This window comes from Coregonus clupeaformis, chromosome 13 (assembly GCF_020615455.1).
Source record: "Coregonus clupeaformis isolate EN_2021a chromosome 13, ASM2061545v1, whole genome shotgun sequence".
Classification (NCBI taxonomy): Eukaryota; Metazoa; Chordata; class Actinopteri; order Salmoniformes; family Salmonidae; genus Coregonus; species Coregonus clupeaformis.
This window is the reverse complement of record NC_059204.1, coordinates 36,743,991-36,769,867: the sequence shown is the minus strand read 5'-3', so window position 1 is coordinate 36,769,867 and position 25,877 is coordinate 36,743,991. Positions and strand designations below refer to the sequence as shown.

Below are 25,877 nucleotides of genomic sequence, written 5' to 3'. Positions count from 1 at the left end.
CCCACTCCGCTTCCACAGATGTCGGCTTTGAGATTGAAATGAGCTCTCCTCTGTAAAGCGAGTGAATTAATATACATTTCAGAGAGGGGAAAAACACTAAAGAGAGAAGCTGAGGAGTTTTGCGGAGAACAAGGCTCTGTCGGCACAGCGAGAGCGAACGGTTAAACACATGCCTGTGTGTAAGTCTCCAGATGGGAGTGAGTGAGAGGAAAGGAGAGGAGAGGAAGACCATGCTGGGTCCTCAGAACCATCACGTAACCATCCTGATCTACAAGAGCTCTAGAGTCCATAGCAACTACAGTCCTCCTCATCCACTGTTTAGACCACCAGGGGGTCTGAAACTGGGCTAGAGCTGTAGAGTGGAGGAGTCTCAGAATGGAGTGGACAACCCCATCTGTTCCAGAGAGTAGTAAGGACCCTGGTTCATCTCCAGTCTACTGTTAGCATTGACTTTATCCTCAACAGTCAAAGTTGACATCCTGAATGCGCCAATATACATCACCTCCTTCCATATTCAACAACCAACAACAGTGTTCTATCAAATAACTGATGGTGGATTTGTTGTTTGGTTCTCCTGCTGAACTGGAGCGTCTGTGTCGATTAGCAAGGTAGCGTGAGATGTTGACCGCGCTGTGTCTAGCAGCATGCTCTGTCTTTATCCTCTTTGAGATGCTCCTTTGAGAAGCCGACTGAAAAGTAGAGAGGAGAGATCAGAGAGACACATCCGTGAAATGAATAAGATGAACAAAGAAGTAAATAAACGGTAGACACGGTTCTCCATGGAGCTTTCTCATTCCTGCTAATTCATCTTGGCTCCAGCCCAAAAGCAGTGATTAAAGGACATCTGAAGTGCTGGAATGGCTGCGCGATGTATATTTTCACGTTTGATTATACAAACAATTATGCTGCACTTAAGAAATGAAATAAACCCAGGAAGCTGTGAACAGAGAGTGTTACACATGCTAATGACCCTACGCCGCTAGCCTTTGTGGTGCCACACACTCATAATCTACTGCTAGCTAGCCCTGTGTTGGTGAGTGTGTGTGTAGCAACCTGCATGCCCCACCCACCTCAGAATTGTTTCTTTTCAGCCATCTATTTGCTGTGTTTGAGGGGTGCAAAATCGACTGGATTGATTGCTTTCATTTTACACGAGCTACTGTTTTCTACTCTTGCTTGTGCCATACATTTTTTCCGTTAACGTTACGAGCGTGGAAACATTTGTAATGACCTGTCAAACACACCATGGTAATGGATGAAATGGGCTCAATGGAATACATTGTCTTTCCATTGCATCTACAAGAACACCAACACTTGGTTGTGGATTTAACACACCGTCTCGACATATCATAAAAAAGAGAAGAACAATAACTTCATTTTGGTGGGTGTTGATTCTTTGTGCAACTGAAAAAAGTTTTATACAGTTGAAATGTTGACAAATTAGATGCACTAAAATGCAAGCAACAGAAAAGGAACACTTGGATTATAGTGATAATTATGTCTGATCTCGCAAACAATGTAAAGTATGCATAGATAGGTGTAATCTAGAGCCAAGTGTGTTCATTTTAGACCGTGTGGGTATCCTTTTCTTGACACACTTGTTGAATTATGTAATAGAATGTGACAACAACAGTAGTGAATAATTAAGGAGGCAGTCTAGGCAGTGCAGGTGAGCGCAATTTATGATTAGAGGTAGCCCGGACAAAGGACGTTTTTGGTGGTTGCAGGCCTGTTCCACCCCTTTATGTTAAATCATTGTATGCAAACAAACCCAGTGTATATATGCAAATGAGGCAAATATAATTATCTCTATTTTATCACAAAATATGAAAAAAAATACCTGATATACTAATTAAATGTATACTGTATATGAGTTCATTATAAGGAAAACAGTTACATTTGACAATACATTGAATACCTGAATTCCCACCAAAATGCCTGAACTCTATTCATTATTTGTCTGTGCCAGTACAATGTTTTGTGTGCTATAATTCAGTCAATATCTGATGGATTTTTTAAATGTTTGAAGTATCTTCATCTATTATCTAACTGTCATAGTCATCAGAATTATATTTTTAACCTTTTAACTATTTTGACACCCGTTACTAGCACGCGTGTGAGGAAGGCCTACAGTACAAGGGGCAAGAGATGAAAGATGGTAGTTGAGGAAGTGGGGTCAGTAGAGTCGGGATGACATCACCACATCCTGCCTACATTGACTTAACACGTCGTCAGCCGTACAGTCAGTCAGTCAGTCAGTACACAATGTTCTGTATACTTTTTTGCCTTCCACCACCACGTAGGTTGGAGGTGTACTGATGACCATATCAGATATCAGTTCTGTCATTTTCTCTCTACTGGCTGGGGGACAGATGTTATTGTGACTGTGTGTGGCCGCTGGGGGTGATCCGCTCTGTGTGGCTCTGTTTGGGTTGGGCCTGTATCTCCTGCTGCTTAGTGGCATTAGGTTTCTCTCTGTCTCACCCTTCTCAGCCAAATTCACCAGCAGCAGCAACAGCATCTCTTAAGTAAATAAAGGAAAGCAGTAGTGCTTCTAAGCGTTTGGCTCGCTCATTAAAAGCAATCTCCTCTAAACGGCGACGGCCCTCTGCAAAGTGCCGTCGTCAATGTTCTTCATTACGGATGAATTGATCCAGTGTCTTGCCTTTAAACATACCCCATGCTTGTACATAAATAACTGTCTGGCCACAGTGGCTGAGAAAAGCCTAATTAAGTTTAATCAATGCTACTTTATGACCACGCGTAATTCAATTCTTTAAACACTTGCTGCGTGCTTAATCTGTAGTGCTTTTTATGTTTGAAAAGGACTATTGAAATTGTAATGCAATTAGTCCGTGAGTCAGCGCTTCATCGGAGGCTCCAGGAGAAAGTTTGGATGTACGTGAATGGCAGCTAGCGCCTGCTATTCCTTCACTTCACAACCCAAAACTATTTCATGTATTAATCCACAGTCAATTCTCTTTCCATCTGTCTCTTCCATTATATCTCATGACCCATTCACTTATTACTGATTATATCCTATTCAGATCCCAAGTTTCATCATCAGGAAGGAATGAAAAAAATAATAATTACATTTAATGAAACTGATATCTATATCAATCAGTGGAAACGCACAAAAGGTGCAGATCTGTTTCAATGGATTTCCAATTCCACATTGGATCTCCTGATGAAAAGAAATTAATCAGCATTTCTCAATGGATTTTGGAAATGTTCCCGGCCCCTTCCTCATTGGATGTTACTGTATGTGATAGAGATCTAGACATCTATTGAGTTTGGCCCATTGTTCTTCTCAAGGGCTCTGCACAAAACACTCTGTTATTGTTCAATGGAGAACTTTGACACTTCTCTGTAGTTTAGACCCTTGCATTTCATTACACCAATAGTCAGCATGTCCATGTATTGAAGCTATTTGTTCTGATTGTGCAGTGTTGATTTTACACGTGGCAGTCTGTGCATAGCAGGCCTGTATTGCCCTAGCATGTTTGATTACGTGCATGATATTGGTTTTCTGTGAAATCACTGAGCCAGCTGGCTGCTGAGCTGAGGCCAGGTAATGAGCACATAGCTATAGCCCTGTTTGTCCCAGTCCTGCCCCAACAGATTGTACATATACTGTAGCACTGTGCATTCAGCACATACAGTAGAGGTCTGCTGCTCCACTGAGCTGGGAGAAGGAAGGTGTGCATTGGCTGAGCACAGAGGGCAGCAGGGAGGAAGGGATTGAGGGAGGGAGGGTAGCAAAAAAAGCACACAAAAAAACCTTCCTCTCTTTTGCACCGCACAGTGTACCTTTCTAAGTAGGACAGTAAAATGGATGGCCCATCGCTGCTAGCTGACCTACATAGAGACACAGACAAAATAGTTCCCTCAGCATAGGAGCTACAGTAGAGTGGAGCCCAGCCGCTCGCTCCTGCAGAACACGCATGCACACAGGAAACACACACACACACATTTACCCAGGGACACATGCTGTACCTTATTCACACACAAAATGAACAAGGATATACACACACGGGTAGGCGTAATAAATGCAAGCGTGCAAATATACCCACAACGCAAACTGACACTAAGATAAATTCACTGTCATCACACACATGAAAAATGTGTTTAGATATAAAATGTATATACACTCAGTGGCCAGTTTATTAGGTACACATATCTAGTACTGGGTCGGACCCCCCTTTGCCTCCAGAACAGCCTGAATTCTTCAGGGCATGGATTTCTACAAGGTGTCGGAAACGTTCCACAGGGATGTTGGTCCATGCTGACGCGGTGCCATCACACAGTTGCTGCAGAGCCTGTAGCACCACCAGCCTGTACCGTTGACACCAGGCAGGATGGGTCCATGGACTCATGCTACTTATGCCAAATCCTGAAGTCCCGTGTAGCTCAGTTGGTAGAGCATGGCGTTTGCAACGCAAGGGTTGTGGGTTCGATTCCCACGGGGGGGGCAGTATGAAAAATTTATGCACTCACTAACTGTAAGTTGCTCTGGATAAGAGCGTCTGCTAAATGACTAAAATGTCAAATGTAAATGTAATTATTTATCCTGCTACCAGTCACATTCTCATAATCCCTGTCTACATGTACATACTGTATCTACCTCCAATACTGCAGTATCCCTGCACATTGTAAATGTGGTGCTGGCATCTATTACTGATCCTCCACTGTCTCCTCTCATCTAACCTATACAACCCTCCATCTCACATCTCCCTGCCTCTCCACTCCAGCCTCCACACACACTGGCAAACACACACACACACTTGCTCTGTCTATCTTTCTCACACAAACACACACATACAAGGACATGGAATAAATTATAATCACAGATTTTTTTATTTATTTAGACAAATAAATCTGCATAGACTACATTCAAAGCCAGCAGGACAGCAGAACAGCTGAGGTGGTGTAGTCTACTGCATCCCCCTGCATGCTTTACGATTGAATTAAATATATTTCTTATTTTTATGGGATAGTGAGGTATTCTTATATGACTAAACCTGTTCTCAATGCGTTTATCACTACACTGATTTGCCAGGGGAGATGAATTAGAGCTTTCTCCTCTAATGGGAATGATTCAGGGGAATGTCACAGGAGCAAAATATATTGAGCTTTTTCGCCCTCTCTTCTTTTCTTTGCTCTTAATTGCTTGGGAAAAAGGCAAGAGAGTGCCATTTCTGTATGCAGAGTCAATAGGGCTGACTACAAGTAAGGTTAATAGACTCTCTGCTGCTCCACAGCCTCCCAGGCCCTAAATAGAGTCCTCTCCACCAGCCTCTTTAGGAGGAAACCAGGGGCTTATTCTGTGCCAATCATTAATGAAACCGTCCTCCTCTTTGCTCCAGGGCTGAGTAAGAACGCTGATGCCACGGCCACTCTATTTCCCCGGCAGCAGCTTGTGGCTTTGTCACCATGGTTATTCATATAGCTAACATACTGTAGCGCCGTGCTACACATGATGCTTCTCATACTGTAGCGTGCCTGTGTGTGTGAACTGTCAGCATTTTAGGCCAGACTGAGTGAACCTTTCTCATCATTCGTTCTCTTTCTGTCTCTGTAGTTTATGACTGGAACATGACACACTGCTTCCTCATGTTCTCCCCTCCTTTCCTGGAGACTCTGTCATGGAGTGTTCCAGTGTTCCAGTGTGGGAATGTGTGTGTTTGGCCCTGCTCTGGGTCTGTTAATGGTAATGAGTTTATAAATCAGAGGATTACCTGAGTGCTGGTTCCAGGGTCCTCAGTAAAAGCAGAGAGGTGCTTATCAAAGGCCTGTAACAGTGGAGCTGTGGACTCTGGGAGGCTGCCACCGGAGGTGTGTGCCCTACTCCCGGCTCTGATTGGACAGGTTAAGGGCTGGTCATGCATAATGAGGTCAGAGCAGCCAATCATGAAAGGGAAGCAGTGGGAAGGGAAGGGGTAACTTGAGCCTGTCGCTCTAGCAGCCAGAGGGTGTGTGTGTGCATGCGTGCGTATGTGTGTTTGCGTGCGGGTCTCTGTGTGTGTTTCTGGGGGTCAGAGGTCATCCTTCCCCTGGTTGTTTCACTTCCTCTCCTCCCTGGTGTTTGACACGGTGCATTTTAAGAGCTGCGAGGCCTGCTGCATGCCTCCTCAGCAGACAGAACAGCAGCCTAGCTACCGTACCCTCATTAGATGCTCAATTTTGGTGTGTGCATGGGGAAAGTGGAGCGCAGATCATTAGCGATTTGGAGGGAGTGATTTGTTTTGCTCCACAAGTTGTTTAGCAATACGTGTTTGTAGTGCTATGGATTTCTTAACTACCCTTAGTTTTAACATCTAATGTTGGCATAAATCATATGTGGCACTTATCCTTGCGTGTGCTGGGGTATGAGTCATTCCTCTTTATGGAGAGACGGTGTCTGCAGTTAGGGGTGTGTGTGCGATGCCGTGCCCACTTGTGTGTGTGTTTGTGTGTGTGTGGGATGGGATGGGAGTGACCTCTGGCCACAGCTCAGAGCCTGCTACTGCTGCCAGATCTATTGCTCTGTTCTGTTCTGATATCCATCTCCTGCTGTGTCTGGGTCACACTTTCTCTCTTTCTCTCTCTCTCACACACACACAGGCTCACACCATCTGTCTCTCTTTGTGTCAGTCTTTTTCACTCCCTTTCTTCAAGTAACTGTCTCTCATTTAAACTCACACACAGAGACTCAAACTCAGGCACAACATATCTGTTTCTCCCATGGTCCCTCGCCCTCCTCTCCATGCTGTATATTGACCCAGAAAGTCATGGAGATAATTGGAGTAACAGTATTGTCAAGACGATACATGTACAGTATCATTCTTCCCGGTGTTATTCTCTCCTTTCTCCTTCTTTTCACCTGGTGAAACATATTTGGACCTAGTCATTAGAGAGTTGTGGAAGGTCTGCTCCTGGTATTGATTCTACTGTCCAATCTCATTTATTTTACACAGCTTTCCCACTCCCAGGAGCTCACCAGGTATCTATGCTGCTTTGTGATGGAGGGCTTGGGTAAATAAAGCAGAAAATGCCCATTGATTCGCTGAAGATCCATATATTGATCCTGAAGGATCAGCTTTTGTGTTCCCTGTTCACCCCTTCATGCCAGCATAGAGGAAAACCCCAGGCCTGCGAGCTCAGTGCTCACTCTCTTTCAGAAACACAGACAGATATACACACACACACACGGACACGGACACACCATGGTAACCCAGTGTTTTCAGTCATAAGTGCCAATGACCTCATCATGGACTGCACATTAGGAAGTGTTTCTGAGATGATGTCACCCTGTAATGGTGTCACTCTCTGCTCTGGGCATAGGCTAACTATGCTCTCATTCCACCAGCCAGTCCCTCATACATATCCTAGTGTAGGGCCTGACAGGCTGACACTGACATCATATACCTGTAAGGTTCTGTATTTATTTTCTTAGTTCACCTTGTGTTCTTGTACGTAGCCCTGTTTCTTTGTGTTCTTGAACGTAGCCCTGTCTTTCATTTTTGTTAATTTATTTCACCTGTGTTAGTTACTCACCTGGTCTCATCAGCTCCTTTATTTAGTTCAGTTCTTTCTGTTTGTGCCTTGTGAGGTATTGTTCGTTTTGACTCTACTAAGCCTTTTCCTAGCTCGTTTGTGAGAACCAGTTTTAACCTTCAGTCCTAGTTTTGTTTCACCTGCCTGTTTGCCTACCTGTGTATGACCATTGCCTGCCTGTGACCACGATTCCTGCCTTCTGCGAAGGCGTGAATCTACACCTTTTTCTCCCTGAGTATTCATTGCAATACCAGGGTTCCTCAACTGGCGGCCCACAGGTTTTATTTAGCCCCCAAGTTTTCTGAGGAAAATAAATAATATGTATATATATATATATTCGTTTTGTGTTTATTATTGTTTTATTGTTGGACATAAAAGACTGTATAAACACCAGCAAATCAGCTCCAAGTGATTTCAATTTTGGAAATCTGTTCCAAAGTATTCCCACGCATAATAGAGAGATATACAGTACCAGTCAAAAGTTTGGACATACCTACTCATTCCAGGGTTTTTCTTTATTTGATTATTTGTTTTTTTATATCTTGATGACAGCTTTGCACACTCGTGGCATTCTGTCAACTAGCTTCATGAGGTAGTCACCTGGAGTGCATATCAATTAACAGGTGTGCCTTGTTAATTTGTGGAATTTATTTCCTTCTTTAATGCGTTTGAGCCAATCAGTTGTGTTGTGATAAGGTAGGGTTGGTATACAGAAGATAGCCCTATTTGGTAAAAGACCAAGTCCATATTATGGCAAGAACAGCTCAAATAAGCAAAGAGAAACGACAGTCCATCATTACTTTAAGACATGAAGGTCAGTCAATCCGGAACATTTCAAGAACTTTGAACGTTTCTTCAAGTGCAGTCGCAAAAACCATCAAGCGCTATGATGAAACTGGCTCTCATGAGGACTGACACAGGAAAGGAAGACCCAGAGTTACCTCTGCTGCAGAGGATAAGTTCATTAGAGTTACCAGCCTCAGAAATCGCCAATTAACTGCACCTCAGATTGCAGTCCAAATAAATGCTTCACAGAGTTCAAGTAACAGACACATCTCAACATCAACTGTTCAGAGGAGACTGCGTGAATCAGGCCTTCATGGTCAAAATGCTGCAAAGAAACCACTACTAAAGGACACCAATAAGAAGAAGAGACTTGCTAGGGCCAAGAAACACGAGCAATGGACATTAGACCGGTGGAAATCTGTCCTTTGGTCTGATGAGTCCAAATTTGAGATTTTTGGTTCCAACCGCCATGTCTTTGTGAGACAGAGAATAGGTGAACGGATGATCTCCGCATGTGTGGTTCCCACCGTGAAGCATGGAGGAGGAGGTGTGATGGTGTGAGGGTGCTTTGCTGGTGACACTGTCTGTGATTTATTTAGAATTCAAGGCACACTTAACCAGCATGGCTACCACAGCATTCTGTAGTGATACGCCATCCCATCTGGTTTGCACTTAGTGGGACTGTCATTTGTTTTTCAACAGGATAATGACCCAAAACACACCTCCAGGCTGTGTAAGGGCTATTTTACCAAGAAGGAGAGTGATGGAGTGCTGCATCAGATGACCTGGCCTCCACAATCACCCGACCTCAACCCAATTGAGATGGTTTGGGATGAGTTGAACCTCAGAGTGAAGGTAAAGCAGCCAACAAGTGCTCAGCATATGTGGGACTGTAGCTCAGCTGGTAGAGCACGGCGCTTGTAACGCCAAGGTAGTGGGTTCGATCCCCGGGACCACCCATACACAAAAATGTATGCACGCATGACTGTAAGTCGCTTTGGATAAAAGCGTCTGCTAAATGGCATATTATTATTATTATTAACTCCTTCAAGACTGTTGGAAAAGCATTCCAGGTGACTACCTCATGAAGCTGGTTGAGAGAATGTCAAGAGTGTGCAAGCAAAGGGTGGCTACTTTGAAGAATCTCAAACATAAAATATATTTTGATTTGTTTAACACTTTTTTGGTTACTACATGATTCCATATGTGTTATTTCATAGTTTTGACTTCTTCACTATTATTCTACAATGTAGAAAATAGTACAAATAAAGAAAAACCCTTGAATGAGTAGGTGTGTCCAAACTTTTGACTGGTACTGTACGTGATCGTTTACAAATGTACGGTTTGCAATTATTATGTATATTATTATATCTGTTTGGGCTTCTTGCGGCCAATTTGCAGTCTTAAAAAAAAAATCTGAATCTAGTTGATGATCCCTGTCCTATACCATTGTTGGTCCTTGATGAGGATGATATCTCACTGTCTGCTGAGTATCTAAAGCTGTAATAGATGTAATAGATGGATGAACATATATTTTATTTTTTTGGCACTGGCACATCACTCGAATCTGTCTGCTCTGCTGTACCCAAGGGATTGTGGGTATGCATACTTTATGTGATTGTTCCTCAGAATGCAACCTTAAGAAAGTGTTAAAACACGTCCTACACCTTAACCGAGGATAACACTTTCATGTGCTGAAGTCCACATTATTTTACAGCCTTACCCACATAAGCTATTTATGTATGTAAATGGTGCCACACACTCAGGGAAACATAACAGAGAAAAACGATTTAGCCTAATTTGTAATTCCCAGGTGCTAAAAAGGGTGAGTTGAGTAATATGTTAAAAACTGCTGTTGGATTTTAAACAGGGGCTGACAGTTAAGTCAACTGAAAAGTAAAGTTTTCTGCATTTATTACCAAGTCGCCTTTAGTGTCTGCCGGAAAATTACGATTGAAAACTCTCCAGAATGCTATCTGATTTGCTCTTTTTCTACTTTAAATACATTAAAGTGTCTCTGGCAGAATCAGCTTTTAAGCAAAGGTCACTTGACGTTTCATCGATTTAGCATTTTAATGTTATTTGCGTAGCCTCTCGCGCTCTCTCTGTGGGGGAATGGTATTATGCAGGCAGGGAGTGTGTGTGCTGCTGGTGAGAGGCTGTGAACGTGGGCTGGGTGTAGCTCAGTGGAGACGGGGGACAGGGCTAGGCCTGCCCCTCTCTGACAAGTGTAAGATACAGCCAAGACGCCTCACCTCTGCAGCAGCCACCTAGCCAGTCAGTCAGCCAGCCAGCCAGTCACTAACACTAGTTACAATTTAAAATCCATGTGTTGTCATTAGTCCATTGTTAACGCTTACGGAAAGGTTTTGTCCCAGTGAAGGTGTTGACACCTCTCCCTGTCTCTATTGATTCCTGCTCCTCTTTAATAATCTCATAAAATTGTAGTCCTGCTCTCCTGCCATGTTGGGGGACAGAACAGGAAGACCCACCCAGGATTACCAGAGAGGAATCACACACCTCTATCTGACACCCTAGGATGAGAGGAAGGGATGATGGGGGAGGATGAGAGGAAGGAAGGGGAGAGGGCTTGTGTGCCTGTAACTGTTGGGTCTGTAAGTAACAGGGTAGAGGAGCGAGGGGTGGAAGACCAGTACAGAGGGTCAGACAGCCCCTGTGGGAGGGCCCAGGCTGGAGAGGGGTGTGACATTGTTCTGTGTTTCTGTCATCCTGGAAGACAATACAACCCAGTCAGCAGTAGAGAATATCCATTAGACAGACAGGACAGTAGAGCCTGTTCACTGGTATCAGAGGCTTTGTGTGGTGACTGTAGTGAGTTTATGGATCAGTGGGTTGTTTCTCTAATAGAACATTATGGGCTCAGGTTATGAATAACTCCCAGTAAGACTGAGCCAGACTCTCTGGTTACGGGGAGTACTCTCTACATCTGCCATAATAAGGGCCCTGGCAACAGGAGCTGGCTCTCTGACCTCATTGGATTCAATACACTGATTAGAAATGTGTTTTGCTTTGATTAAACCAAATACTCCTTCATTTAGTTGCGCTTGCGTTTGTATATCAGTGTGTCTTATGAGTTTTTATACAACGGGTGTGTCTAATCCTGAATGCTGATTGGTTAAAACTGCATTCCAGCCGGTGTCTATTCCACAAGTTACCACCGGCTAAATCAATTAAGTTAAAATGCCTATTTACTCTGTTCCATCTGACTGCGCAATCCACTGTATCATCAGCCCAGCCAGGGAATTTATAAACTTGATCTCCACTCTAAAAAGCATCTAGACATTATCTCACATTTCTTTTAGACTAACATTTAGTTTTCAACAGCAGATTTTTGTATAAACCTTGCTGTCTGTCTCTCCGACCTTTGCGACATTGTTTCAATATTCAAATCTGATCTCCAGCTGTCCCATAATAATGAATGTGTCGGGAGTCGGGACGAGACAGACAGGCAGGCAGTGTTTCTCAGCCAGTCGAAATCATGAATCAGCTGGCATCATTTTTATGGATTTATACAAAGAAATGTAAATTGAAAAAAGGTCAAACGAAACAAAGTGCAGCTAGTTTGCAGTCTTTCCAGCTTCAGTTTGAACTGATTGTGTTAGCTGTGTTGTTGGCTAGCTCCTCTGAACAACAGTGTCCTGACAAGAGAGCACATTTTCTATGCCAGACGAAATCGCGCCTCATTAGCTCATTGTTATGGATGTGTCCAAATAAATTTCACTAGAAAACAGCTTAAACAAATTCAAATGCAGCTACTGTTGTTATTCTGGCTGCACTGTTTGATGTGACTGTAAGTTAGCTGTAGTTGGCTAGCTAGCAAGCAAGGGATAAGAATGTTGCGAGACAGTATGGCAATGGAACATTTAGAACGAACGACTGGGTTGCGTCTCTGGCAACCGAACCGATAGAATCAACATCCAGCCGGCTTGGGTGGCAACCCTAGGTTTGTGTCGGGACTATATCTTGTTGAAGTATGAAATTGTATGAATAAATTCATCAAAATAAAGTTTTTAATGAAAATATGTCAATCATTATTTGAATATGTTGGTAACCTGTTGTATAAAATTGATAATGCCCTTGAAGCCGGTGTTTGGAGGATATATTGGCACGGTTTGCCGGCCCTCGACTTCATCTCGGGCCTAACAACACCCATGCCAATATATCCTCCAACCACTGGCTTCGAGGGCATTATCACTTAAGTGTGGTAGGAGTGTGTGTTTGTTGAGTGGGCACATAGTGTTTAGGTCAGCAGCCTATGATTAATTAATTTAGTCTTGGGTGTAGTAGCACATCCAGAGTGCTGGTCTCAGCAGCTCCCACTGTGGGCCAGTGGTGGTAGTGCTTGGTGGGTGGTGACGACTGAGGCTTGGCCCTGACCCCACAGTGTGTAATAGTGCAGTGGAAACTGTGCTGTCAGTTAATGGAGGAGCTGCCTCTCTCAGTGTGTGGCAGTGGGAGAGAGGGCGATGACAGTAGGGCTCTCCTGCAGAGAGGGCAGGTGTGTTAACCCCTCTCCCTGTCTCTCTCTCTCTCTCTTTCTCTCTGCTCTCTCGGTCTGCTCAGCCAGCCACCACTCTCTCCTCCCGCACTCCGCTGTGACAAATGGCTCCTGACGGCTGATTTGTTGGTTGTCAAAAGTGGTCCTTGTGCCGTCGACGAGGGGGGAGGTGGATCGAGCTGGAAAACAAGCTGCATCTTCCAATTTCCCAGCTCCCGCCACTGCCACCGCCACCACTCCTCAGCTCCCGCCACCGCCACCGCCAGCACTCCTCAGCTCCCGCCACTCCCACCGCCACCACTCCTCAGCTCCCGCCACCGCCACCGCCAGCACTCCTCAGCTCCCGCCACCGCCACCGCCACCGCCACCACTCCTCAGCTCCCGCCACCGCCACCGCCAGCACTCCTCAGCTCCCGCCACTCCCACCGCCACCACTCCTCAGCTCCCGCCACCGCCACCACTCCTCAGCTCCCGCCACTCCCACCGCCACCACTCCTCAGCTCCCGCCACTCCCACCGCCACCACTCCTCAGCTTCGCCTCGCCCACTGAAACACGCGCAGGCAGCCCACGGCAAGCCAATCGCAGGATGTCACTTCTCAAATTGATATTCTCTCAGTCTGACATCAAATTAGTAGCTGTTCATGATTTATCAGCGTATTCATTAATTTTCATTCAACCTCAATGATGTAGCTTTCCTGTGTTTTGTAACTTCCCTTTGCACTAGAGATGTTTCAGTGACATCCTCTGGCTTTAGTAATGACAAGGGAACTAGGGAGAAAAGGGAAAAGAGGGTGAGAGAAAGACAGTACTTTTGAAACAGCCATAAAACCCAGGCTAGTAGTGAGGGTTGGGAGGAGGGTGGGGTGACCAGCTTTCCTTCCCGCCAGCTACCCCAGGATGTCCTGACGAGCTTCTAGAGGAAGTCATCAAACTTGGCCTGAGTTCCCTCCCATGACAGTAGTTAGAACACTGCACTTGCTGCCCGCATAGACAGTTCATCTCACCAACACCCCTCAAGGACAGTAGATATCCTGATCCTGCCTAACTTGTCCCTATTGCACAGAAATTAATCCAGTTTAGTGTTAGTGCACAACATGCATTATATTGCCTGTGTTATCATGTTACAGTAACATGACGCACTAAACCTACCCCTGGGCTATGTGGTTACAGTAAACTGCAGCAGTCATTCTATAGAGAGCTTTAGGAGTGTCTCTAAGCGCATGTGAAAGTGACTAATGTGCACTACACACTCTCCCTTTTGTCTTGCCGTCAGAGTTAAGTGTTGATGACTCAAAGGTCACAGTGGAATAGAGCGGGCTGCGCTGGGTTATTTACCCATGGTCCTCTTCTCTTATCAGCCCTGCTGTCTCCTTATGTCACCCTGGGTTCTGCAGGGGGATACCTGGCTCCTTCACCCCCTGACCTCTGACCCGGTTTAGGCTCCACTTAAGCCCTGTCTGCTGACTGTTGATATTATGGACTGGGTGTTTGTGTTCAGAGTAGGCTGATTGCATAATTATATGGTATTCACTGTTATTTATCCAATAAAATCACATTTTATTTGTCACATGCTTGGTAAACAACAGGTGTAGACTAACAGTGAAATGCTTACTTACAGGCCCTTCCCAACAATGCTGAGAGAAATGTTTTAAAATAATAGAAAGTAAATAACACGAGGACTAAATACACAATGAGTAACAATAACTTGGCTATATACAGTACAGTCGTGGTCAAACGTTTTGAGAATGACACAAGTATTGGTCTTCACAAAGTTCGCTGCTTCAGTGTTTTTAGATATTTTTGTCAGATGTTACTATGGTATACTGAAGTATAATTACAAGCATTCCATAAGTGTCAAAGGCTTTTATTGACAATTACATTAAGTTTATGCAAAGAGTCAATATTTGCAGTGTTGACCCTTCTTTTTCAAGACCTCTGCAATCCGCCCTGGCATGCTGTCAATTAACTTCTGGGCCACATCATGACTGATAGCAGCCCATTCTTGCATAATCAATGCTTGGAGTTTGTCAGAATGTGTGGGTTTTTGTTTGTCCACCCGCCTCTTGAGGATCGACCACAAGTTCTCAATGGGATTAAGGTCTGGGGAGTTTCCTGGCCATGGACCCAAAATGTCGATGTTTTGTTCCCAGAGCCACTTAATTATCACTTTTGCCTTATGGCAAGGTGCTCCATCATGCTGGAAAAGGCATTGGTCGTCACCAAACTGTTCTTGGATGGTTGGGAGAAATTTCTCTCGGAGGATGTGTTGGTACCATTCTTTATTCATGGCTGTGTTCTTAGGCAAAATTGTGAGTGAGCCCACTCCCTTGGCTGAGAAGCAACCCCACACATGAATGGTCTCAGGATGCTTTACTGTTGGCATGACACAGGACTGATGGTAGTGCTCACCTTGTCTTCTCCGGACAAGGTGTTTTCCGGATGCCCCAAACAATCGGAAAGGGGATTCATCAGAGAAAATGACTTTACCCCAGTCCTCAGCAGTCCAATCCCTGTACCTTTTGCAGAATACCAGTTTTTGCTGGAGAGAAGTGGCTTCTTTGCTGCCCTTCTTGACACCAGGCCATCCTCCAAAAGTATTTGCCTCACTGTGCGTGCAGATGCACTCACACCTGCCTGCTGCCATTCCTGAGCAAGCTCTGCACTGGTGGTGCCCCGATCCCGCAGCTGAATCAACTTTAGGAGACAGTCCTGGCGCTTGCTGGACTTTCTTGGGCGCCCTAACGCCTTCTTCACAACAATTTAACCTCTCTCCTTGAAGTTCTTGATGATCCGATAAATGGTTGATTTAGGTGCAATCTTACTAGCAGCAATATCCTTGCCTGTGAAGCCCTTTTGGTGCAAAGCAATGATGTCGGCACGTGTTTCCTTGCTGGTAACCATGGTTAACAGAGGAAGAACAATGATTTCAAGCACCACCCTCCTTTTAAAGCTTCCAGTCTGTTATTCTAACTCAATCAGCATGACAGAGTGATTTCCAGCCTTGTCCTCGTCAACACTCTCACCTGTGTTAACGAGATAATCACTGACATGATGGCAACTGGTCCTTTTGTGGCAGGGCTGAAATGCAGTGGAAATGTTTTTTTGGGATTAAGTTCATTTTCATGGCAAAGTTGGACTTTGCAATTAATTGCAATTCATCTGATCACTCTTCATGACATTCTGGAGTATATGCAAATTGCCATCATCAAAACTGAGGCAGCAGACTTTGTGAAAATTAGTATTTGTGTCATTCTCAAAACTTTTGACCACGACTGTACATCGGGTACCAAGTCTATGTGCAGAGGTACGAGGTAATTGAGGTAGCTATGTACATATAGGCAGAGGTAAAGTGACTAGGCAACAGGATAGATAATTGACAGTAGCGGCAGCGTATGTGATGAGTCAAAAGAGTTAGTGCAAAAGGGGTCAATGCAGATAGTCGGTTAACTATTTAGCAATCTAATGGCTTGGGGGTAGAAGGTATGGGTATGGTATAGATTAAGTTTGGCAATGTATTCAACATATTCAAGCTAAGACTACATGGCCTGTTTGACCCCTTGCCTTCTATTGGTAAATGAAAACCCATATCTCTTCAGCACATGGTCTGTTGAGCTCCATGATAATGACTGGATCATGGTGTGTGAGAATGACTTTAGAGCAGCACCTATGTGTTTATTTTTTTATCCAGTGTGGTTGTTTATGGTAATGCTTGTTTAAGCCCAGGCTGAGGTGATCTTTACTGTCTGTCTGTCTGTCTGTCTGTCTGTCTGTCTGTCTGTCTGTCTGTCTGTCTGTCTGTCTGTCTGTCTGTCTGCTGTATACAGGACTACAGGCTGAATAGGAGCTGGTTCTCATTCATTCCCACTTGTTATTTTAATCCTCTTTATTTGTGTGTCCACGCTAGCTCTTCCTTTCTAACACAATGCAATAGAAAATGTCCCTTTGAACCCGTGCCATAAAGAAGGCAGATTGCTTAGTGCGTCAGCCATCAAAACAGCCGATAAAAGAGCATAGCCGTTCCCTGGTGCGCCAAGGCCGCAGTCGTCTTGTCTCATGGCCTTGTCTCCTTGGTATAGGAAGGGGTTAAGCTTTTATCTTATAAATACCTCCCAAAATCCCACGGTCAGTGACACATTCAGATATGCCGAGTCCTGCATTAACATAAAAACGAGGTCTTGTTATACAGTGAAATTTCAATGAAGGGAACACAAAATGCACTTAATGAAATTCAGATGCTAAGGCCACTGCTCCCATGAATCTCATTAAATGGGCTTTGTGCTGTTTTTCCATCTTCTCTTTGTGGAGAAGGTCCTCCAATGCCTCTAATAATGTCTGAGATTTCATCATATTCTTGATTTAGAGAAGACAATGTCTGTCTTGTTCAGTTGTTCCTCTCAGAGCTCACGCCATTCTGCTTCTCCAAAAGACGGGGGCGGGCAGAGTTTCTCCATGCAGCTCATGATAATAGCTGCATGGTGCATTTTCTTTTAGTTACTGAAGTTTGAGAAGGTCCCCCTAACTCTCTCTCTCTCTTCCTCTGCACAGGATTCGGCTTTGTAACTTTCGAGGGCGAAGACGTCGTAGAGAAAGTCTGTGAAATTCATTTTCATGAAATCAATAATAAAATGGTGAGTCCACTCTTCTTTTCAATTCCAGGTTGGTGTTGAAAGATTAATATTTGATTTCCTCTTTAATAGAGTGTTAATAGCATAGAGTCAACGGTGTGTGTGATGCGTAGGCGTCTGTGTGTGCTCGTGCATGCCTGTTTATATATGTGTGTGTGTGTGAGTGTGTGTGGGCGGGTGTGTGCACGCCTGTGTGTGTGTGTGCGTACATGTGCATTTCTGTTTGTGTGTGTGTGTGTTTGGGTGCACTCTGTGGGTCTCTGGGTCTCTGGGATGGGTAGCGCAGTGGTGTGTACTGCCCAGTAACCGTGAAATTGTGTGTGTGAGTTCCGCCTGTCAGGTTGAGGGACTGGTGAGGGGAACCTGTCGCTCTCTTGCCAATACATCCCCCCACCCATACCACACACCTTGAGCACTGGCCAGCCAGGGAGAGAGTGTTGCTGGGAAAGCGTTGGCAGAGGAAGAGTTCATTAACCAGGGATTAGAGCCTTCCAGGAAGCCCAGTAATGATCTGACTCATCACGCCTCACTGCTGTTGTCTTCTGCTTCAAAGCACACAGCCGAAAGCTTATGGTCATTCTATCAGTTCAACTAATCAGATGAATCGTGCTCAATTGCACACGGCATACTGTAGCCGTCAATGTTTATGTCACATGTTGATAGACAGCAGACAGTTCTGAGTCTCCGTACTAGTGGTGAGGTTGTGGCCCCTCCAGTCCCCCTGTGTGTACACTGTGTGTAGTCTACTGACTGGGTTGGCCCTGTGGCCTGTGATGGGCTAGAGGGAATACTCTCTTCCTGTCACTCTACTGGCTGGGACTCCTCCCTTTACTATGTGGTCTCCTTCAGGGTCATAGGATCTGACTGACAGGGTCGGTGTAGTAGAAACAAGAGACCGACTCCTCCATGCATGGCCCTTAATCACCACACTCTTTGTAACAGTCCCTGCTGATCAGAGCCTCCCATAGGAATCACATGAGATGAACGGAGAGGAAAGGAGACAGGTAGAGGAGAGGGGGAGGGGGAAAGAGAGGAGAGGAGAGAATAGGGGGAGAGGGAAAGAGAGGAGAGAAGGAGAGCTGAGAGAGAGGAGAGGAAAAACAGGCCCGGTTATCTGAGCTGGAGATCAGATATTACAGTCATTCTGATCTGCCTCGTCTCCCTCCTCCATCCCTCCATCCCTCCATCCCTCCATCCCTCCATCCCCTCTCTTTCTCCGTCACAGACAAGCTGCTCCATGAGCCCAGGGACAGACACAGTGTCTGCCTGCAGATCTATGAGACCAAGACAGTGCTATCGATTTTTATATGATATTGCATCAAATGGTTTCATCGTTCAGGGAGCACCAAGCCAGGGCTGCCATTTCGTTTTCCCTGCAGTGGTTTGGAGCATTGTTCGTGCCACCCATCGACTAGCTGGATTTAATTGAACTAGCAGGGAATTGCATGAGATGAGTAACTTCAGAGAAATGGAGGAGAATAAAAAGCTACTTGAAATACTCTAGGTTATTTGCCTTGTTGAAAATAACAGAAGTTGATGTGCTGCACTCTTTCTGTGCTGTAATGAGATGGTTGAGCGTCTCTAAGACAACAGAGGAGAGGGTTAAACCGTTCCGGGGAGTTCAGCAAGCTTCTTCCTGTTTTCCTCTCCTCTATTAGAATCCACTGGTGGAGCTTCAGATCAAAGCTATAGTTACATTTACATTTTAGTCATTTATCAGACGCGCTTATCCAGAGCGACTTACAGTTAGTGAGTGCATAAATGTTTTTCATACTGGCCCCCCGTGGGAAACGAACCCACAACCCTGCCGTTGCAAGCGCCATGCTCTACCAACTGAGCTACAGGGGACCTGTGTCTGAAGCATCATCTGCTAACAGTCTGTGCTGTGTATATTTGACTTGCTAATTCAATTCATCATCATCATTATTATGATTATTATTTAGTAAACTCCTGTGGCAGGCAGGGTCCTGGATTCAGGCTGTTTTAATGTCATCGTGTGTTTTGATGTTTCTCATCTCAGCTTCCTGCCATCTGTTCATGTTGAACCCCTTCCTTTAATAGAGTATACAGTCAACAGTATGCCAGTCGATCCGGCTCTGAGGGAATTCAGCAGAGATTGAAACACAGGCCGCAGGTCCAGAGCGGTCGACGTTAGGGAAGGGTCTGCTAGTAAGGGCCAGATGTGAGGACAGAGCATGTGTCGCCCTCGTGAGGATTCCTCTCACCGCCCGACGCCGCCTGCCTTTGATATCCACTCTAAGCACACGCAGCCGCCCATAAAACATTCAGCAGGCTTTTCCTCTGCCGGAGACAGAAGAGGGGGGGGGGGTGTGAACAGAACTCTCCTCAAATCCAAACGTCCCGCTTTGACAGGGGCGGCTGGAGGAGGGGAAGGAGGAGGGGAAGGAGGGAAAGCAGGGAAGATAAAAAGGCTCAGGTTTTAACTTAGTATTACAGGAGTTTTTTTTTTTCAGGATTTAATATCTGAGTTCACCCAATTAAGTCATTTCTGAAATAGACCTATTACGCTCCTGTGATCTCAGATAATTCATGGATATCCACTGGACAGGACTCCCTGTAATGTTAAGAGTTTTAATAATACCTCCTGGCGCTATGCCTTTGATGTACCCTCCAGTAGGCCTGCCACTCTGCTACTGACAGCACAGACAGGCAGACAGACAGACAAATAGACAGACCACTCTTTGCTTGGGAGTTTACCTGAACTACAGCACCTAGATGACCCCTCCTCCCCCAAGCCTAGCTCATCATCTCAGGGGTCCGGTGACGGGTAGGGTCAGTGCACATTGAGATGTGATCTAACCATGGTGTGTGGATCCTGGAGGATTTACTCAATCACCCAGAGCTCATGTGTGGAACAGCATAGCCCTACACTAAGGACAGGATATTTATAGCTGGGTTGACGTAGTGGAAGAATGTGGGTGTCCATCTGACCCAGCAAAACTACCCCCTCCTCTCCTCTCCTCTAATCTACTCTACTCTCTGCTGTGGTCTGCCCACCAGGGGGGCTCCTGGCCTCTGGTGAGCCCTTGCCTGCCTTCCTGGGAAGTCCCATGTCAGGGTGACATGCGGAATCTCCTGCCTGGCTGCACTCATCTACCCAGACCTTGATCTGTTGGCTGGAGAAGTACTGGGTCTCTCTCTTTGTCTCTCTCTCTCTTTGTCTCTCTCTCTCTTTGTCTCTCTCTCTCTTTGTCTCTCTCTCTCTTTGTCTCTCTCTCTCTTTGTCTCTCTCTCTCTTTGTCTCTCTCTTTGTCTCTCTCTTTGTCTCTCTCTTTGTCTCTCTCTCTCTTTCTCTCTCTCTCTCTCTCTCTCTCTCTCTCTCTCTCTCTCTCTCTCTCTCTCTCTCTCTCTCTCTCTCTCTCTCTCTCTCTCTCTCTCTCTCTCTCTCTCTCTCTCTCTCTCTCTCTCTCTCTCTCTCTCTCTCTCTCTCTCTCTCTCTCTCTCTCTCTCTCTCTCTCTCTCCCATTCACAGCCTTTTCAGGTCTGATTACTGTGGAGCCCACCAGGGCAGGAGTGAATCAGGAACGAGAGAGTGATTGAGAAAATGGCCCCTTCTCTCTCTCGCTCTGTCTCAATGTCGTCCTGATCACCAACTCCCTCTCTGGTTGTTATAGTGTGAGTTCTGCCTCATCTGCGAGGCAGCCAGGGGACAGAGGCTGAATGACAATAAGGTCTCACTTAATCTCTCTAAATCTCTCCAGGTAGCCCTGTATATCGCCACCTGGTGGTGTGTGCTATAGGCTAACACCTGTTTGATGCATGAAGTTTATGAAATCAAGCAGTAGAGGGGTGCTGATTGGGTAGCTTATCGCATGGCCATTAGTCATTCAGCCACACCACCTCATGGAGATGGTTCCTGGTTGGTGAGGAACACCTCAGTGTAGTGTAGTAGAACCATAGTAGAACTGTAGTCTTGTAGTGGAACCAATAATCTGCAATCAGCGGTCCTCTGAGATGGTATAGTGTGGCACCGTGTGGATGGAACTGTGAGAATCTGACAGCACTTCAGCACCAGTGTGACATTTATCAAGAGGCAGAGATTGTCATTAATATGTGAGCTGGGTGTAATGGGCTGCTGTTGGGCTGATGAGCCTGATGGATGACTGGCAGGACGGCCAGGGACGATGAGGGAGGGAGTGACACACTGTCTGTCAATCAGTCAGCAGAGCACACACACTCACACACAAACACGCACACACACACTCAGACACGTACATACACGCGCACACACACACCATGTTATATCAGCACGACATGCCACGCTGCAGTGCCTCTCTGACAGATGGGACCTCTCAGACACACACTCTGCTTTAAGGAAACACTGAATTTGGGGTTCACTGGGACTCGCTGTATTATTCCTCTTTAATTGCTATTCACATCAGACACAATGTTCATGCATTAATCAATGATATTCTCAATTCTCAAATACCACCATGCAGTGATCTACAACTACAATCTTGAAAACCTTGTCTTGTCTCTTTTTCCCCCCTCTTCCTGAGTGTCCTGTGTTTTGTTGGAGCTACTCTGAGTTAGTCAGTGAGTGATGTGTCCACTCTCCATGTCCAAGTAGAGAGATAGCTTTGGCATACTGAGACAGGAAGAGAATATGTGGCTCAGTGTGAATATGAGGAAACATGTTGGAATCAAGTGTATTCTGGTGGTTTTGGAATTAGATTGGTAACAGTCTGTAACCTGCTGCCATTGGATTTGTAGCTATACTGAACAAAAATATAAACACAACATGTAAAGTGTTGGTCCCATGTTTCATGAGCTGAAATAAAAGATCCCAGATATTTTCCATACGCACAAAAAGCTTATTTCTCTCAAATTGTGTGCAAAAATTTGTTTACATCCCTGTTAGTGAGCATTTCTCCTTTGCCAAGATAATCCATCCACCTGACAGGTGTGGCATATCAATAAACTGCTTATTACACAGGTGCACCTTGTGCTGGAGACAATAAAAATACACTCTAAAATGTGCAGTTTTGTCACACAATGTCACAAGTTTTGAGGGAGTGTGCAATTGGCATACTGACTGTAGGAATGTCCACCAGAGCTGCTGCCGTCATTTTAAAGAATTTGGCACTATGTCCAACTGGCCTCACAACCGCAGACCATGTGTATGGCGTCGTGTGGGCGAGTGGTTTGCTGATGTCAACGTTGTGAACTGAGTGGTCCAATGTGGCGGTGGGGTTATGGTATGGGAAGTCATAAGCTACATACAACGAACACAATTGCATTTTATCGATGGCAATTTTAATGCTCAAATACCGTGACGAGACCTATTATTTATTTTTTTCACCTTTATTTAACCAGGTAAGCCAGTTGAGAACAAGTTCTCATTTACAACTGCGACCTGGCCAAGATAAAGCAAAACAGTGCGGTAAAAACAACAACAACACAGAATTTCATATGGAATAAACAAAACGTACAGTCAATAACACAATAGAAAATCTATATACAGTGTGTGCAAATGTAATAAGTTATGGAGGTAAGGCAATAAATAGGCCATATAATTACAATTATAATTGAGTATTAACACTAGAGTGATAGATGTGCAGAAGATGATGTGCAAATAGAGATACTGGGGTGCAAATTAGCAAAATAAATAACAATGTAAATAACAATATGGGGATGAGGTAGTTGGGTGGGCTAATTACAGATGGGCTGTGTACAGGTGCAGTGATCGGTAAGCTGCTCTGTCAACTGATGCTTAAAGATAGTGAGGGAGATAAGTGTCTCCAGCTTCAGAGATCTTTGCAGTTCGTTCCAGTCATTTGCAGCAGAGAACTGGAAGAAATGGCGACCAAAGGAGGTGTTGGCTTTGGGGATGACCAGTGAGATATACCTGCTGGAACGCAGACTACGGTTGGGTGTTGCTATGGTGACCAATGAGCTAAGATAAGGCAGGGATTTGCCTAGAAGTGATTTATAGATGACCTGGAGCCAGTGGGTTTGGCGACGAATATGTAGTGAGGGCCAGCCAATGAGAGCGTACAGGTCACAATGGTGGGTAGTATATGGGGCTTTGGTGACAAAACGGATGGCACTGTGATAGACTACATCCAATTTGCTGAGTAGAGTGTTGGAAGCTATTTTGTAAATGACATCGCCGAAGTCAAGGATCGGTAGAATAGTCAGTTTTACGAGGGCATGTTTAGCAGCATGAGTGAAGGAGGCTTTGTTGCGAAATAAGAAGCCGATTCTAGATTTAACTTTGGATTGGAGATGCTTAATGTGAGTCTGGAAGGAGAGTTTACGGTCTAACCAGACACCTAGGTATTTGTAGTTGTCCACATATTCTAAGTCAGACCCGCCGAGAGTAGTGATTCTAGTCGGGCAGGCGGGTGCAAGCAGCGTTCGATTGAAGAGCATGCATTTAGTTTTACTAGCGTTTACGAGCAGTTGGAGGCCACGGAAGGAGTGTTGTATGGCATTGAAGCTCGTTTGGACGTGAGGCCCATTTTCTTTAAGGTATTTGTGACCGACAGATGTTTATCTGGATTCCCTGTCATGTGAAATCCATAGATTAGGGCCTAATTAATTTATTTCAAGTGACTGATTTCCTCATATGAACTGTAACTCAGTAAAATCTTTGAAATTGTTGCATGTTGCGTTTATACTTTTGTTCAGTATAGATGATTAATTTCAGCAGCTTGTAACAGAGTTAGTTATCCTCTAGTGAAAATGGTTTCACTAAATATTAAGACCTGAGAGGTACTGTACAGAAAGCAGCTGCTCCAACTCTGAGTTAGGGCTGACCTTGTCAAAGTGACAGGACACAAGTAATGTTTTGAAGTAAAGCTGTTCTAATGTGAGTTGCTGTAGCACAGATAGAGGTACTGGCTGAGGCAGGGAAATGTCAGAAGCAGGGGAGTGTATTGAGAGATAGAGAGGGAGAGAGAGAGAGAGATAGGGGGAGAGAAAGAGAGCGAGCAAGAGAGAGAGAGGGGGGAGTGGGGGGGAATATAGATGTGTGTGATGGGGGAAATATAGATTTCTGTGTCATAGGTGAAGTTGCTTTAAGTGTATCAATAATGCACACGGTCCCATGTCTCTCATGTAATGTAATTCAAGTTACAGGGAGTTCTGCTCTCCTGGTAAACCTGGGCCTTTCTTCTACATTTCAGCAGCAGAAGCGTTTGTCCCCCTGTCATTGCCAGTAGTATCAGTGGTTGGAGGGAGTGGATCTAGATGATGTGGATGCTATATAGTTGATGGCAGGTTGCTCTTGCCCCCTCTCTTTGACAAGAGTCATTCAGTCATCCCTCCAATCGAAGCAATGATCTCTGTTCTCTCCACCACCCGCCTCCCAATATGAATGCATAATGAACACCTATCAAGTAGGGGCTCAGATCTCTAGATGGGAGTAGTGTGCCGTTAAAATGGGCCCATATTGGTTTTAGTGAACTGCTCCAAGGTAATGTTCTTAAATGTGTCATTTATGATATTCCTCAGTAGAGAATGATCACTGCCGCAGGGATGAATTTTCCGTTAGTAGTCAATTTCCCAGTCCGGTCCCCTGACATGGCCAACCAATTACTGTAGTGAGCAGGCAGGCAGGCGAGCAGGGAGGCAGGCAGGTAGCACTGCTTTCAGCCCACACTGACTGGAGCAGGGAGGGAAGGTTATAAATTACAGGCATGCCTCCATGTACTGTATGGAAACAGGGAGAGGTGTTGCTGGAGGGACTGAATGTTGAAAGATATTATGTACATTACCAGTCAAAAGTTTGGACACATCTACTCATTCAAAGGTTTTTCTGTCATTATCTGGCTGCAATGTTCATGTCCATATACATCCTAATAGCAATGTGACATGGGTTTTGAGTTTGACACAATCAAGACGTATCACAGAACATCAAGACCGCCTGGTATGTTATTTAACTGAAATTCTGGACTAAATTAGAGTACATCAATCTAAAACAATATGGGTCAAATGTGGATTCAATGTACAGTATCAGTCAAAAGTTTGGACACACCTACTCATTCCATTTTTTACATTGTAGAATAATAGTGAAGACATCGAAACTATGAAATAATACATGGAATGCATGTAGTAACCAAAAAAGTGTTAAACAAATCAAAATATATTTTATATGTGAGATTCTTCAAATAGCCACCCTTTGCCTTGATGACAGATTTGCATACTCTTGGCATTCTCTCAACCAGCTCCATGAGGTAGTCACCTGGAATGCATTTCAATTAACTGGTGTGCCTTCTTAAAAGTTAATTTGTGGAATTTCTTTCCTTCTTAATGCGTTTGAGCCAATCAGTTGTGTTGTGACAAGGTAGGGGGGGAATACAGAAGATAGCCCTATTTGGTAAAAGACCAAGTTCATATTATGGCAAGAACAGCTCAAATAAGCAAAGAGAAACGACAGTCCATC

General features: G+C 44.8%; 1 protein-coding gene across 13 annotated transcripts in view; it reads left to right on the top strand.

Moving 5' to 3' along the window:
• Positions 1-25,877, top strand: part of LOC121579916 (RNA-binding protein Musashi homolog 2) — a 322,000-nt gene that overhangs the window by 199,956 nt on the left and 96,167 nt on the right. For all 13 annotated transcript variants that reach the window (XM_041894908.2, XM_041894901.2, XM_041894902.2 and 10 more), the window contains exon 8: positions 17,388-17,470. In XM_041894908.2, the coding sequence (XP_041750842.1) occupies positions 17,388-17,470 (83 nt within the window). The remainder of the gene's footprint in view (positions 1-17,387; positions 17,471-25,877) is intronic.